Consider the following 15,534-nt stretch of genomic DNA (forward strand, 5'->3'; position numbering starts at 1 on the left):
AAGGTAGAGATGCATACCCGGAGAGAAAGGGTATGGGCGCCCTCCTCCGTGAGGAGGAGCACGATAAAGAGGCGGTTAGGTCATTTATATAGGGCAGTTCTTCCAGGTCTTTGTTTACCTTTGGCCAATTATCTGGTTTCTTTTTCCACCTGCCCTGCCCTAAGACCCTCCCCAACACGCATGCGCAACTTTTTCCAAGCTAGATTACAGCCCAGAGGCCTATGGGACCGCCTTAGCATCACATATTATGGGGTGGCGCCCCCTCCTTTTTGACCCCCAAGGAGCCTTTCCGTGCATGTGCAATGTTTCCCTTGCCCCAAGGATGGGAATTTATGACCTCTTGATCTTTTAACAGGGTTTAGTCCCACTCTGTCCCTGCCATAAAAATGTCCAATGTCTGGTTATTTACTCTATTTCTGTTGCTGGTTTTTACATTGAGGTGCAGATCTCGAAATATAGACAAGAGTCCGGACATAAATGTGTAGTCCTGGAGCCCGTTTGTCTCTTGCTTCAGGAAATGTAAACAGGGGGTTGGTAATGAATGTCCGGCCTGGAGCCCATCTCCTTCTCACCCCAGGAAGTGTGAACAGGATGCCAGTTGGAAATGTCTAGCCTGGAGCCCATCTATCTCCTACCTCGGTGCCATGTCTCCAACAGCATTTGCTAGTCTTTTCATTATTATTATATTTACTATGATGGTGATTTGTGATCAATGATCTTTGATGTTACTACTATGACTTGCTAAAGGTTAGAATGATAGCTAGCATTTTTTAGCAATATTTTAACATTAAGGTATGTACTTTGTTTTTTAGACATAATGCTATTGCACACTTAATAGACTACAGAACAGTGTAAACATAACTTTTATATGCACTGGAAAACCAAAAAATTTGTGTGACTTTATTGCAATATTTGCTTTATCTGGAACTGAACCGTGGTATCTCCCAGATATGACTGTACAATGAAAACCCTGCCTCTCACCCCTGTGTCCCAATCTAGTTCTCCTCCCCAGAGGCAACCACTGATCACAGTTTCTTCACGTTCAAGAGTTTACAGTGCCTGGGCTTCCCTGGTGGCACAGTGGTTAAGAATCCGCCTGCCAATACAGGGGATACGGGTTTGAGCCCTGGTCCGGGAAGATCCCACATGCCTCGGAGCAACTAAGCCTGTGTGCCACAACTACTGAGACTGCGCTCTAGAGCCCACAAGCCACAACTACTGAAGCCCGCGCGCCTAGAGCCCGTGCTCCTCAACAAGAGAAGCCACCGCAATGAGCAGCCCACGCACGGCAACAAAGAGTAGCCCCCGCTCGCCGCACCTAGAGAAAGCCCGCATGCAGCAACAAAGACCCAACACAGCCAAAAATAAATTAATAAAATTAAAAAAAAAAAAAGAGTTTACAGTGCCTTCTATCATGGGCATAGTTAAGAGAATCCTATTTCAATCGTTCAAGGCATGGCGGGTCCTTAATTAGGTTGGCAATTCTTGAGTTAAATGTGCAAGTCAAGACTCCAGGAAGGCATTGGGATTACGAATGATTTATTGTTAATAAGTATGGGTAATAATGATGAAAACAATGGTGTCTATTATTAAAATTTTATCCCTGATATTTAGCATAGTACCTGGTATGTAATAGGTATATAGTAAATATTTAACAAAAATATATTTGTTGATTGCGTGAATGGAAAAGAAGGGCTAGGCGTAGGTTTTACAAGTGTGTTTCTAAATTAGTGCTTGCTCCCCCCAGCCTCATATACAGGTGAACAAGTGCAACGTTACTAAACCACTGACACAGCTTGCCAAGTGTTCTAACCTTTCACGGTATCTCTACCTTGGTCGGTGTGAAAGAGCTTTCAAAACTAAGGCACCATGCAGCTGTAGATTATTATTCTAGGCCTGAGAACCAACAGCTCTAGTTTTAGCCAGTAGCTACTGGAGGCATATGTTGCCAGAGATGCCTGTGAACAATGGTCCATTGTGTGAAACTAACTCTACTAGTTGTATCCAGAGGATGACCTGCTCTTGAATTACAATAATGTTGCGAATATTTGTTTTCAAGAGTGACCAAAGTAAACCGGTGTGAATTCCCATTGGAGTAATTTTCCTGATGCAACCAGAGACTGAGGTGCTGAGTACATTTTATCTGTAGATGATATACACGAAGGTCCAGGGTATAGAGAGGTCACAATCTTTGAATCTCCTTTCATACGTGGTCCATGCTAGGAGCTAAGTAGACCTTTCCCCACTTAGGAACTTCAGATTCAAGGTTTTGGTTTTTTGGGTTGTTTTTGTTTGTCTGTTTGTTTTTTTACATTTCACTGAAAACTTTTTATTGGCCTTTTGGATTGAAACAGGAATTTATTTGCCAGGAAGGATGATCCCATCATACTTCTGCTGAAACCAGTACATGGCCTCCCCTTTGTTGATTAGGTGTTTGGCCCCAGTGCAGCCTGTCCTGCGCTTCTTGTCTGTGATGCTGAAACCTGGCCTACCCAGCGCCACGTAGAAGTTTAGGCCGTAGATGCCAATGCTTGGGTCATATTTGATCCCCAGATTGATGTGTTCTCGGATTCCAAAACCAAAGTTTCCAGTACCTGAGAAGTTATTTTTTCTTAATTCGCACTCTCGCACCTTTAGACCTTCCTCCAGGATTTCTTCTGCGTTGGCCTCACAGACTGTGCAGTGGATGGCGATCTTTTCATTTCTCCTGATGCCAAAGGATCTGACAGTGTATCTAGCTTTGGAGAACACAGGGGTCTGGCCTGTGAGCTGCTCCAGCACCTTGGCTGCCCCAGTCAGTCTGTCTCCACTCTCCCCTACACAGATGTTGAGGCAGAGCTTGCAGATGCGAAGTTCCCGCATGGGGTTCTCCTTTGCACCTTGATCCTGAACCATGATGGGAAACAGGAAGAGAGCCAGATGCAAGGTTTTGATACGATGAACCCGGTTATGGTTGAAGTAATATATTTTCAGTTATGACAGTGAACAGAGGACATTGATGAAAATAATGATTAAAGAAAAATTTTCTCTTGATATGAACTAGGAGTTTAAATTAGAAATTATATCCATTGTCACCTTGTTGCCGAAGAGATTCTAAATCCTCTTCTCCTAATACTTAGAAGTACCATTTATGCAGAGGCAGATTTTTTGAAGTATTTTATTCAGAAAATATGCATTAAGCATCTGCATGGGAAATTAAAGACCGATAAGACACGAATCTGTTATTGAACACAAGTTCATGTGCCCTACGCACAGTGAAGCCAAACAAACTAAAATGTCAAGAGCTTGGAGTTTGGAGCAGAGAAAGGTTTATTGCAGGGCCATGCTAGGAGAACGGGTGGCTAGTGCCCAAAAAACTCCGGAACTCCCCGAAACATTTCAGCAAAGTCTTTTTAAAGGCCAGGTGATGGAGCGTCCCAGCGTGTGTGATCAGCTCATGCATAATTCTCTGACTGGTTGATGGTGAGGTAACACGGCAGTTAACGTTATCAATCCTTAGGTGCCAGAAGGTCTGGGAGCTACTTGCTCATTATCATCAAATAGTTAATTTCTTCCATGTGGTGGTGGTTTTTAGCCTCTGAAAAACTCATGAGATATGCGTGAGATACTGAGACCAGCTGGGACCAGGGAACCTTTGCTGCAGTGCTTGCACCTGGACAAACCTCTCCTCAAGCAGCAAAATACAAAGAAACTATATGGGACTAAAAATAACTGCGTGCATGCCTTGGGGCAAATTATGGACAAAAAGATACAAAAGACCAAAAAACTCAAAAGCCAGTTCTGAAGAGCCGGGAGCCAAAAGCAGGGTGTTGGGAGAAAAGCAGGGTCCTGAGCATGCCCCCTGCACTCACCACCACCTAAGGGGTGGGCAAAACACCTAAGCCACCCCTCCGACCGCACATAAGGAAAAAGCTTGTTCTCGCTCCCTCCTGCTGCAGCGGGGCCCCAGTAAAGCCTTGCCTGAATTTCTTTTCTGGCCTCTAGTCAATTTCTATTGATTGGGGAAGGCCAAGAACCCTGGTCGGTATCAATACTATATCTGGGTACTCCAGAGAAGAACTACAGCAGAGGATATGGGGGAGGATCTGTCCTGGGAAGGCCCCATAGGGTCCTGCTTGGTTATAAATCTATCTTCAAGATGCTTATTGTTCAGTGGGAAAGACACACAGGTGAATCAATGATTGTGTAAAGACTACATGTTATAATAGAAGATGCTAACTAAGGAAGCTCACACAGGGGACATCTAATCTGCACTTCTGGGAGGAAGTGCATAAGTTCAAATTTTTTTTAAGACTTTATTTTTTTAGAGCTCCTTTAGGTTCACAGCAAAATTGAGAAGGTACAGAGATTTCCCATATGCCCCTGCCCCCACTCATTCACAGCCTCCCCATTATCAACATCCCACCTAAGAGAGGTATATTTATTACAACTGAGGAACCTATATTGACCCATTAAAATCACCCAAAGTCCACAGTTGACCTTACACTCATTCTTAGTGTTGTACATTCCGTGGGCTTGGACAAATGCATAATGATATGTATCCACCATTATAGTATCATACAGAGTATTTTCACTGCCCTCCAAATCCTCTGTGTTCAGCCTTTTCATCCCTCTCCCTTACCCCAAACTCTGGCAAACATGGGTCTTTTTACTATCTCCATAGTTTTGTCTTTTCCAGAATGTCACGTACTTGGAATCATACAGTATGCAGCCTTTTCAGATGGGCTTCTTTCACTTTGTAATATGCATTTGAGGTTCCTCCATGTCTTTTCATTTTCCATTGTCTGGTCCAGAGTTTGTTTATACATCCACCGAAGGATACTTTGGTGGCTTCCAAGTTTTGGCAGTTATGAAAAAAGCTGCTATAAACACCTGTGCGCAGGGTTTTGTGTGGACATGAGTTTCCAACCATAAGTTAACTCTTGAAGGATGAAGCTCAGTTAACTAGATGGAGAGAGAAAAGCTGAATATTCCAGACAGAGAAAACAGCACTTCTCAGGGAATTTCATCCCGACTGGCATGAACTTTGCCTGTATAAAAAGGGATAGGAGCTACCCTGGCAGTCAGAGGTTAAGAATCAGTGCTCCCACTGCAGGGGTGCAGGTTTAATCCTTGGTCTGGGTACTAAGATCCCGAATGCCATGCGGGTGTAGCCAAAAAAAAAAAAAAAAAAAGGGATAGAGAGAGGCTGGGGTCAGAGCAAGAATGTTCTCATATGCTAAATTTTAAACTTTATCTTGAAGCCATGGGGAATTATTGAAGGTTTTTAGCAGGGCAGTGATAGGTTCAGAGACCTGATTAATATTCTAGAAAATTCTCCGTGCCAGCCACATGAAGGATGCATTGAAGGAGGTGAGGCCAGAGGCTTCTGTTTTCCAAGGAATGAGAGAAGCGAGGAGGCCCTGAACTATGCAAGGAGACAAAAGAGAAATTAAGGAGAGAGGCTCTCCAGACGTGGTGGTGGGCTGGCTATGGTGGTGAGGCTAGCCAGGTTTCTGGCTCGGGAGACCAGGTGGATGGGGTGCCCGGTAAAATAAAGACACAGGAGGAGGAGCTAGTCTGGAGTAGACAGAGGCATAATGAGTTTTAGAAAACTTGAATCCTGGTTTTATCACTTACTAGCTGTGTGATCAGGAGTAAACCCCTTAACCTCTATGTAAAATTAGGAAAGTGTTATCTACTTTGCAGGCAGGTCATACAGGGACAGTATATATGAAAGTGCTTTATAAACAGGAAAAGGCTATTTAATTCTTCCTTATTGTGTATATAAGCCCCATAGGTTGCTATTCATGTGGAAGTGATTTTAGGGGTGCTACAGGCATCAATCTCAAAATGTATCCTACCTCTGAAGCCCCTCCAGCGGTACCCTGAAAGGCTGGGGAAGCTGGGTCCTCACCCCACTCCTTCTTTCTAGCAAGGGGAACTCTTTCTTTTTCTTTTTTTCTTTTTAATTAAATTTTATTGGAATATAGTTGATTTACAATGTTGTGTTAGTTTCTGCTGTACAGCAAAGTGAATCAGTTATACATATTCATATATCCACTTTTTTTTAGATTGTTTTCCCCTATTGGCCATTAAAGAGTATTGAGTAGAGTTCCCTGGGCTATACAGTAGGTCCTTATTAGCTATCTATTTTATATATAATAGTGTGTATATGTCAATCCCAATCTCCCAATCTATCCCTCCCCCCCTTTCCCCTTGGTAACCATAAGTTTGTTTTCTACATCTGTGACTCTATTTCTGTTTTGTAAATCAGTTCATTTGTTTCATTGCAAGGGGAACTCTTTCTTTTTTTTTTTTTTTTTCTTTTTAATTAACTTTTATTGGAGTATAGTTGATTTACAATGTTGTGTTAGTTTCTGCTGTACAGCAAAGTGAGTCAGTTATACATATTCACATATCCACTCTTTTTTAGATTCTTTTCCCCTATAGGCCATTAAAGAGTATTGAGTAGAGTTCCCTGGGCTATACAGTAGGTCCTTATTAGCTATCTATTTTATATATAATAGTGTGTATATGTCAATCCCAATCTCCCAATCTATCCCTCCCCCCCTTTCCCCTTGGTAACCATAAGTTTGTTTTCTACATCTGTGACTCTATTTCTGTTCTGTAAATCAGTTCATTTGTTTCATTGCAAGGGGAACTCTTTCTTTTTTTTTTTTTTTTCTTTTTAATTAACTTTTATTGGAGTATAGTTGATTTACAATGTTGTGTTAGTTTCTGCTGTACAGCAAAGTGAGTCAGTTATACATATTCACATATCCACTCTTTTTTAGATTCTTTTCCCCTATAGGCCATTAAAGAGTATTGAGTAGAGTTCCCTGGGCTATACAGTAGGTCCTTATTAGCTATCTATTTATATATAATAGTGTGTATATGTCAATCCCAATCTCCCAATCTATCCCTCCCCCCCCTTTCCCCTTGGTAACCATAAGTTTGTTTTCTACATCTGTGACTCTATTTCTGTTCTGTAAATCAGTTCATTTGTTTCATTGCAAGGGGAACTCTTTCTTTTTTTTTTTTTTTTTTTTTTTAATTAACTTTTATTGGAGTATAGTTGATTTACAATGTTGTGTTAGTTTCTGCTGTACAGCAAAGTGAGTCAGTTATACATATTCACATATCCACTCTTTTTTAGATTCTTTTCCCCTATAGGCCATTAAAGAGTATTGAGTAGAGTTCCCTGGGCTATACAGTAGGTCCTTATTAGCTATCTATTTTATATATAATAGTGTGTATATGTCAATCCCAATCTCCCAATCTATCCCTCCCCCCCTTTCCCCTTGGTAACCATAAGTTTGTTTTCTACACCTGTGACTCTATTTCTGTTCTGTAAATCAGTTCATTTGTTTCATTGCAAGGGGAACTCTTTCTTTTTTTTTTTTTTTTTTTTTTTAATTAACTTTTATTTGAGTATAGTTGATTTACAATGTTGTGTTAGTTTCTGCTGTACAGCAAAGTGAGTCAGTTATACATATTCACATATCCACTCTTTTTTAGATTCTTTTCCCCTATAGGCCATTAAAGAGTATTGAGTAGAGTTCCCTGTGCTGTACAGTAGGTCCTTATTAGCTATCTATTTTATATATAATAGTGTGTATATGTCAATCCCAATCTCCCAATCTATCCCTCCCCCCCTTTCCCCTTGGTAACCATAAGTTTGTTTTCTACACCTGTGACTCTATTTCTGTTCTGTAAATCAGTTCATTTGTTTCATTGCAAGGGGAACTCTTTCTTTTTTTTTTTTTTTTTCTTTTTAATTAACTTTTATTGGAGTATAGTTGATTTACAATGTTGTGTTAGTTTCTGCTGTACAGCAAAGTGAGTCAGTTATACATATTCACATATCCACTCTTTTTTAGATTCTTTTCCCCTATAGGCCATTAAAGAGTATTGAGTAGAGTTCCCTGGGCTATACAGTAGGTCCTTATTAGCTATCTATTTTATATATAATAGTGTGTATATGTCAATCCCAATCTCCCAATCTATCCCTCCCCCCCTTTCCCCTTGGTAACCATAAGTTTGTTTTCTACATCTGTGACTCTATTTCTGTTCTGTAAATCAGTTCATTTGTTTCATTGCAAGGGGAACTCTTTCTTTTTTTTTTTTTTTTTTTTTTTTATTTACTTTTATTGGAGTATAGTTGATTTACAATGTTGTGTTAGTTTCTGCTGTACAGCAAAGTGAGTCAGTTATACATATTCACATATCCACTCTTTTTTAGATTCTTTTCCCCTATAGGCCATTAAAGAGTATTGAGTAGAGTTCCCTGGGCTATACAGTAGGTCCTTATTAGCTATCTATTTTATATATAATAGTGTGTATATGTCAATCCCAATCTCCCAATCTATCCCTCCCCCCCTTTCCCCTTGGTAACCATAAGTTTGTTTTCTACATCTGTGACTCTATTTCTGTTCTGTAAATCAGTTCATTTGTTTCATTGCAAGGGGAACTCTTTCTTTTTTTTTTTTTTTTTCTTTTTAATTAACTTTTATTGGAGTATAGTTGATTTACAATGTTGTGTTAGTTTCTGCTGTACAGCAAAGTGAGTCAGTTATACATATTCACATATCCACTCTTTTTTAGATTCTTTTCCCCTATAGGCCATTAAAGAGTATTGAGTAGAGTTCCCTGTGCTGTACAGTAGGTCCTTATTAGCTATCTATTTTATATATAATAGTGTGTATATGTCAATCCCAATCTCCCAATCTATCCCTCCCCCCCTTTCCCCTTGGTAACCATAAGTTTGTTTTCTACACCTGTGACTCTATTTCTGTTCTGTAAATCAGTTCATTTGTTTCATTGCAAGGGGAACTCTTTCTTTTTTTTTTTTTTTTTTTTTTAATTAACTTTTATTGGAGTGTAGTTGATTTACAATGTTGTGTTAGTTTCTGCTGTACAGCAAAGTGAGTCAGTTATACATATTCACATATCCACTCTTTTTTAGATTCTTTTCCCCTATAGGCCATTAAAGAGTATTGAGTAGAGTTCCCTGTGCTGTACAGTAGGTCCTTATTAGCTATCTATTTTATATATAATAGTGTGTATATGTCAATCCCAATCTCCCAATCTATCCCTCCCCCCCTTTCCCCTTGGTAACCATAAGTTTGTTTTCTACACCTGTGACTCTATTTCTGTTCTGTAAATCAGTTCATTTGTTTCATTGCAAGGGGAACTCTTTCTTTTTTTTTTTTTTTTTTCTTTTTAATTAACTTTTATTGGAGTATAGTTGATTTACAATGTTGTGTTAGTTTCTGCTGTACAGCAAAGTGAGTCAGTTATACATATTCACATATCCACTCTTTTTTAGATTCTTTTCCCCTATAGGCCATTAAAGAGTATTGAGTAGAGTTCCCTGTGCTGTACAGTAGGTCCTTATTAGCTATCTATTTTATATATAATAGTGTGTATATGTCAATCCCAATCTCCCAATCTATCCCTCCCCCCCTTTCCCCTTGGTAACCATAAGTTTGTTTTCTACACCTGTGACTCTATTTCTGTTCTGTAAATCAGTTCATTTGTTTCATTGCAAGGGGAACTCTTTCTTTTTTTTTTTTTTTTCTTTTTAATTAACTTTTATTGGAGTATAGTTGATTTACAATGTTGTGTTAGTTTCTGCTGTACAGCAAAGTGAGTCAGTTATACATATTCACATATCCACTCTTTTTTAGATTCTTTTCCCCTATAGGCCATTAAAGAGTATTGAGTAGAGTTCCCTGGGCTATACAGTAGGTCCTTATTAGCTATCTATTTTATATATAATAGTGTGTATATGTCAATCCCAATCTCCCAATCTATCCCTCCCCCCCTTTCCCCTTGGTAACCATAAGTTTGTTTTCTACATCTGTGACTCTATTTCTGTTCTGTAAATCAGTTCATTTGTTTCATTGCAAGGGGAACTCTTTCTTTTTTTTTTTTTTTTTTTTTTAATTAACTTTTATTGGAGTATAGTTGATTTACAATGTTGTGTTAGTTTCTGCTGTACAGCAAAGTGAGTCAGTTATACATATTCACATATCCACTCTTTTTTAGATTCTTTTCCCCTATAGGCCATTAAAGAGTATTGAGTAGAGTTCCCTGTGCTGTACAGTAGGTCCTTATTAGCTATCTATTTTATATATAATAGTGTGTATATGTCAATCCCAATCTCCCAATCTATCCCTCCCCCCCTTTCCCCTTGGTAACCATAAGTTTGTTTTCTACACCTGTGACTCTATTTCTGTTCTGTAAATCAGTTCATTTGTTTCATTGCAAGGGGAACTCTTTCTTTTTTTTTTTTTTTTTTTTTTTTTTTAACTTTTATTGGAGTATAGTTGATTTACAATGTTGTGTTAGTTTCTGCTGTACAGCAAAGTGAGTCAGTTATACATATTCACATATCCACTCTTTTTTAGATTCTTTTCCCCTATAGGCCATTAAAGAGTATTGAGTAGAGTTCCCTGTGCTGTACAGTAGGTCCTTATTAGCTATCTATTTTATATATAATAGTGTGTATATGTCAATCCCAATCTCCCAATCTATCCCTCCCCCCCTTCCCCATGGTAACCATAAGTTTGTTTTCTACACCTGTGACTCTATTTCTGTTCTGTAAATCGGTTCATTTGTTTCATTGCAAGGGGAACTCTTTCTTTTTTTTTTTTTTTTTCTTTTTAATTAACTTTTATTGGAGTATAGTTGATTTACAATGTTGTGTTAGTTTCTGCTGTACAGCAAAGTGAGTCAGTTATACATATTCACATATCCACTCTTTTTTAGATTCTTTTCCCCTATAGGCCATTAAAGAGTATTGAGTAGAGTTCCCTGTGCTGTACAGTAGGTCCTTATTAGCTATCTATTTTATATAAAATAGTGTGTATATGTCAATCCCAATCTCCCAATCTATCCCTCCCCCCCTTTCCCCTTGGTAACCATAAGTTTGTTTTCTACACCTGTGACTCTATTTCTGTTCTGTAAATCAGTTCATTTGTTTCATCGCAAGGGGAACTCTCTCTTGCTGGGAAGTTTCCTCTTTGTGTTGAGTAGTGCTGGCTGGCGGGGGGTGGGACAGAGTGGAAAAAATGAAGCTACCTTCCTTCTCCAGCAGAATCCTTGTGTTATAAACGCCCGTTTAGGGACTTCCGGGGCAGTCCAGTGGTTAAGGCTCCGAGCTTCCACTGCAGGGGGCACAGGTTTGATCCCTGGTTGGGGAACTAAGATCCCGCAACCTGCGGCCAGATAAAAAAATGTCCATTTAATTTTCTTGCCACCAGACTGTAAGCTTCCTAAGGATAGGGAGACTGAGTCTTGCTGGATCTTTCTTCCCTAGTGTCTAGCAAGTGCCTGGCAAATTATAGGCTCCCCATACACTCTGAGTCAATGAATGAAGGCATTTTATCTTCCAATATCCTTTTTCTGAGTAACAGCTTTATTGAGATATAGTTCACATAACTATACAATTCGCCTAAAGTGTGCAATTCAGTGATTTTTAATATATTCACAGAGTTGTGCAACCATGATCACAGTAAATTTTAGCTTTCTTTTCTTTTTTTTTTTTTTTCCCTTTGGCTGCACCACAGGTCATGCGGGATCTTAGTTCCCCGACCAGGGATCGAACCCGTGCCTCCTGCGGTGGAAGCACGGAGTCCTAACTACTGGACCACCAGGGAATTCCCACCACAATAAATTTTAGAACATTTTCAACACTCCCAGAAAGAAATCCCCACACCCATTAACAGTCACTCCCCATATCCCCTCAGCACCCGCCCTCCTTTTCAGCCTTAGACTTACTTATTTTTGTCTCTATAGTGCCCCTTGTGGACATTTCATGTAAATGGAATCTACAATACGTGGTCTTTTGTGATGGGCTTGTTTCACATAACATAATGTTTTCAAGGTTTATCCATGTTGCAGCATGTATTAGTACTTCATTTCCCTTCTTTTTCCCTGCCAAATAATACCCTACTATACAGATATACCACGTTTTATTTATCCATTCATTGAAAACAAATGGCAACATAGGAGGCCCCAGCCTCTGTGCCCCCACAAAGATGAACAGTTAGACAGCTATCTACAAACAAAAACAGGTCTGGGAGAGCTCTGGAGTCCACTTAAGAAACTACAGCAACCCAGCAGAACAAAAAACTTGAGAATAACTACACAAGGAAAGAAGGAAGGTAGCTTCATTTTGCCCACATCATCCCATCCCCCTAGCCAGCACTGCTCAGCACCAAGAGGGAATTTGCCAGCAAGAAAGAGTTCCCCTTGCTGGAAAGGAGGAGTGGGGTGAGGACCCAGCTTCCCCAGCCTTTCAGGGCACCGCATGATGGTCCACGTTTGGTTTCACCCCACCCAGACCTGCAAAGCTAAGACGTATAGAGATGGCTAGGAACGAGGAAGAAAAGCAGGAACTTCTAACAGCAGTTATGCAGCAGAAGAGATCACGGTTCCAGTGACCTGCTCTGCAAACAAACCCAGCAGCTTTCACCACTGAAGAAACCGATGACCAGCACAGCTACCTCAGACCCTGCCCCCCATAGATTTCACCCTACAGGTATTCACACCCACTGATGACAGCTGCCTGTGTCCCTCTCTGCTCCCTCCCCTGCCCCTATCCTCCCCTGGAGTCTAGAACCACACTGGCAGCCAGCCCAGGCCTCTGTGGTTGCATGAATGCAAGATGCCAGTCTGGACCCTCTGGTTGACGTCCACCATCATGTGCACAATCTGGGCTAGCCCTTCCAGCTGCAACCTTGCATGCCAACCACCTGATGCCCGTCACGGGCCTCCCCCGCAGTGCACGTGCCTGGGGCAAACTGTGTGGCCACAGAAGGGCGTGCCAACAGCCAGGGCCCCCGCAGCTGCTTGTGGGCCCAGATCAGGCCCTTCTGTCACTGGCCTGTACCACTGCGCTCACCTCAGCCAGTCCCTCCAGATGTGCACCTGCATGCCCCTGGCCAGGCCCCTGTCCCTGGCCTCCACTGCCGTGCACCCACGGTGAGACCTGGCAGCTAAAGGAGTGCTAGCCAACAGCCAGGACCCCTGCAGGTGCCAATGAGCATTTGGCTGGCACTGAGCCTTTCTGCCTGCCCTGTCCCCCACTGCTATGTGTGTGTTGGCAACCAGCTCCTGCGTCTCTATAGGCACCTGCAGCTGCACCCCCGCAGCCGAGTGTGTGCATCACTACGGCATCAGCAACCACTACTACCTGTCTGGTCTCTAGCCGCTGGATCTGGAGGGGCTGCTGAGGACCCCAACAGTGGCCCTTAGAGCCACTATAGACACACTGAAGTGCTTGCCAAGGGCCACAGTTGTTGACACTGTGGATTCCAGTGGCCTGAGTTAAAAGATACCATGTAACCCTGAACCCTGTGCCACCACATACCCCTGCACTTGGTGCCCTGCACCACTAGACTTGGAGTCACAGCATGCTCCAGCACGTCCCCACCTGCAAGTGAAAATCTTCCTTTACCAAAGTCAGCTCATAAAGCCTGGAGGAGGTGACTGCTTCTTCAAATGAGCAGACACTTATGCAAGGTTACAGAGATCACGAAGAATCAGGGAACCATGAGTCCTCCAAAGGAATATAGTAAGCCTCCAGTAACTGGCCCCAAAGAAATGGAGGTCCAAGAATTGCCCGATAAAGAATTCAAAATAATTGTTCTAAAGATGCTCAGAGAGCTAGAAAAGAAGACAAACAATCTAGCGCTATCAGGAAAACAATACAAGAACAAAATGAGTTCAAAGAAGAGACAGAACACATAATAAAAGAACCAAACAATAATTTTGAAGCAGAAGAATATGACTGAACTGAAGAATTCAACAGGGAGCTTCAACGGCAGGTTTGACCAACCAGAAGGAATCAGTGATCTAGAAGGCCACTAGATCAATTGAAATTACCCAAACAGAGGAGCAAAAAAGAAAAAAGAATGAAAAGGAATGAAGAGGACTTCCCTGGTAGTGCAGTGGTTAAGAATCCGCCTGCCAATGCAGGGGACACTGGTTCGAGCCCTGGTCCGGGAAGATCCCACATGCCGGGGAGCAACGAAGCCTGTGAGCCACAACTACTGAAGCCTGCACTCTAGAGCCCGTGCGCCACAGCAAGAGAAGCTACCGCAATGAGAAGCCTGCGCACCACAATGAAGAGTAGTCCCCGCTCGTTGCAACTGGAGAAAGCCTGTGCCCAGCAACAAAGACCCAACACAGCCAAAAATAAATAAATTAATTAATTTAAAAAAGAAAAGAAAAGAAAAGGAATGAAGAAAACCTATGGGACTTATAGGACACCACAAGAGAGACGATGTACGTATCACTGGAGTCTCAGAAGGAGGAGAGCAGGAGATAGGGTAAAAAGCTTATTTAAAGAAATTATAGCTGAGAACTTTCCAAACCTGGGGAGAGACTTGGACATACAACTTCATGAAGCTAATAGCTCACCCCAAAATCTCAATCCAAAACGTTCTTTTCCAAGACAAATTATAAAATTGTCTAAAATCAGAAACAAAGAGTGAATTTTAAAAGCATCAAGAGAAAAAAAATCTCTCATACATAGCGTTGTCAGCAGATTTCTCAGCAGAGACCTTGCTGGCCAGTAGAGAATGGGATGATATATTTATCTATTCATCAGTTGATAGACAAAATATTCCTTTTAAAATGAAACGTCTATCCTAAGGGAAGCATAAAAACCACCATCACACCAGTACAGATTAGGGTATGGAACACAAGATAAATATACTTTGGTGTGGAAGAGAGGGAACAGGAGTCAGAATATGACTTACTCTCCCCACTCTTACTTCTTCTCTCACCCATCCCTAAAGAGGGAATGTCTTGAGAGAGAGCCCCAAGAGGGAATGGGCACATTGCTTAGTAAGGCCTTCCCAGTCCCATCAGCCTGGTGGTTTATGTAAACTTCAAGACTATAGTCTTTTAGGAGACTCTTTTGATCTCTCAGGCAGTTTTTAGTTCTATCTTCACATTCCCACAAAATACTGAATTTACATTCATTTGCACTTTTCTCAAGGTACAGTGGGCCCTACATACCCAAGTGTTCCTACCCTTTGAAATTGGAGGGGCCAACTGTAAGGGATTTGAGGATCCATGGATTTTGGTATCTGCTGGAGGTCCTGGAACCAATCCCCCGTGGATACGCAGGAACTGCGGATACCCAGGGACGACTGTATTGTAATGGTGAGCAGAGGAAAGGGCATGAGATTTGTAACCAGAGAGTCCTAAATCCTAGTTTCACCACTTACCTAACCATGAGGAAGTTACCTGTTTATGGGCGTCAGGGTTGTTGTGAAAATCAAATGAGTGAAAACAGGAGAAATGTCTGTGATATGGTAGAGTGGAAGGGACTTGAAAATCATTTCATCAATTTGACACTCTCAGGGCATTTGCTGGAAATTTCGTGAAACAAACAATATAAAATGAGTTGCAAAGTTCTGAGAACCCCAGAGCCACCCAACTCCTTGGTGGGAATGCATTGCTAGGTGTAAGTCCTTGACCTGCCAAAGTTGGAAGTTTCTGTATTGCGTTACCTGTAGTACTTCTTTCTTGCCT

The 15,534-nt window shown here is 41.5% G+C and overlaps 1 protein-coding gene across 1 annotated transcript; it reads right to left on the reverse strand.

Moving 5' to 3' along the window:
• Nucleotides 1–2,331: 2,331 nt before the first annotated feature.
• Nucleotides 2,332–2,908, reverse strand: LOC118902370 (60S ribosomal protein L11-like). The gene has a single exon (XM_036866603.1). It carries the CDS (start codon nucleotides 2,893–2,895, stop codon nucleotides 2,359–2,361), a length of 537 nt encoding a protein of 178 aa, XP_036722498.1. The 5' UTR covers nucleotides 2,896–2,908; the 3' UTR covers nucleotides 2,332–2,358.
• Between the last annotated feature and the right edge of the window lie 12,626 nt (nucleotides 2,909–15,534).

Source organism: Balaenoptera musculus, chromosome 10 (genome assembly GCF_009873245.2).
Source record: "Balaenoptera musculus isolate JJ_BM4_2016_0621 chromosome 10, mBalMus1.pri.v3, whole genome shotgun sequence".
NCBI lineage: Eukaryota > Metazoa > Chordata > Mammalia > Artiodactyla > Balaenopteridae > Balaenoptera > Balaenoptera musculus.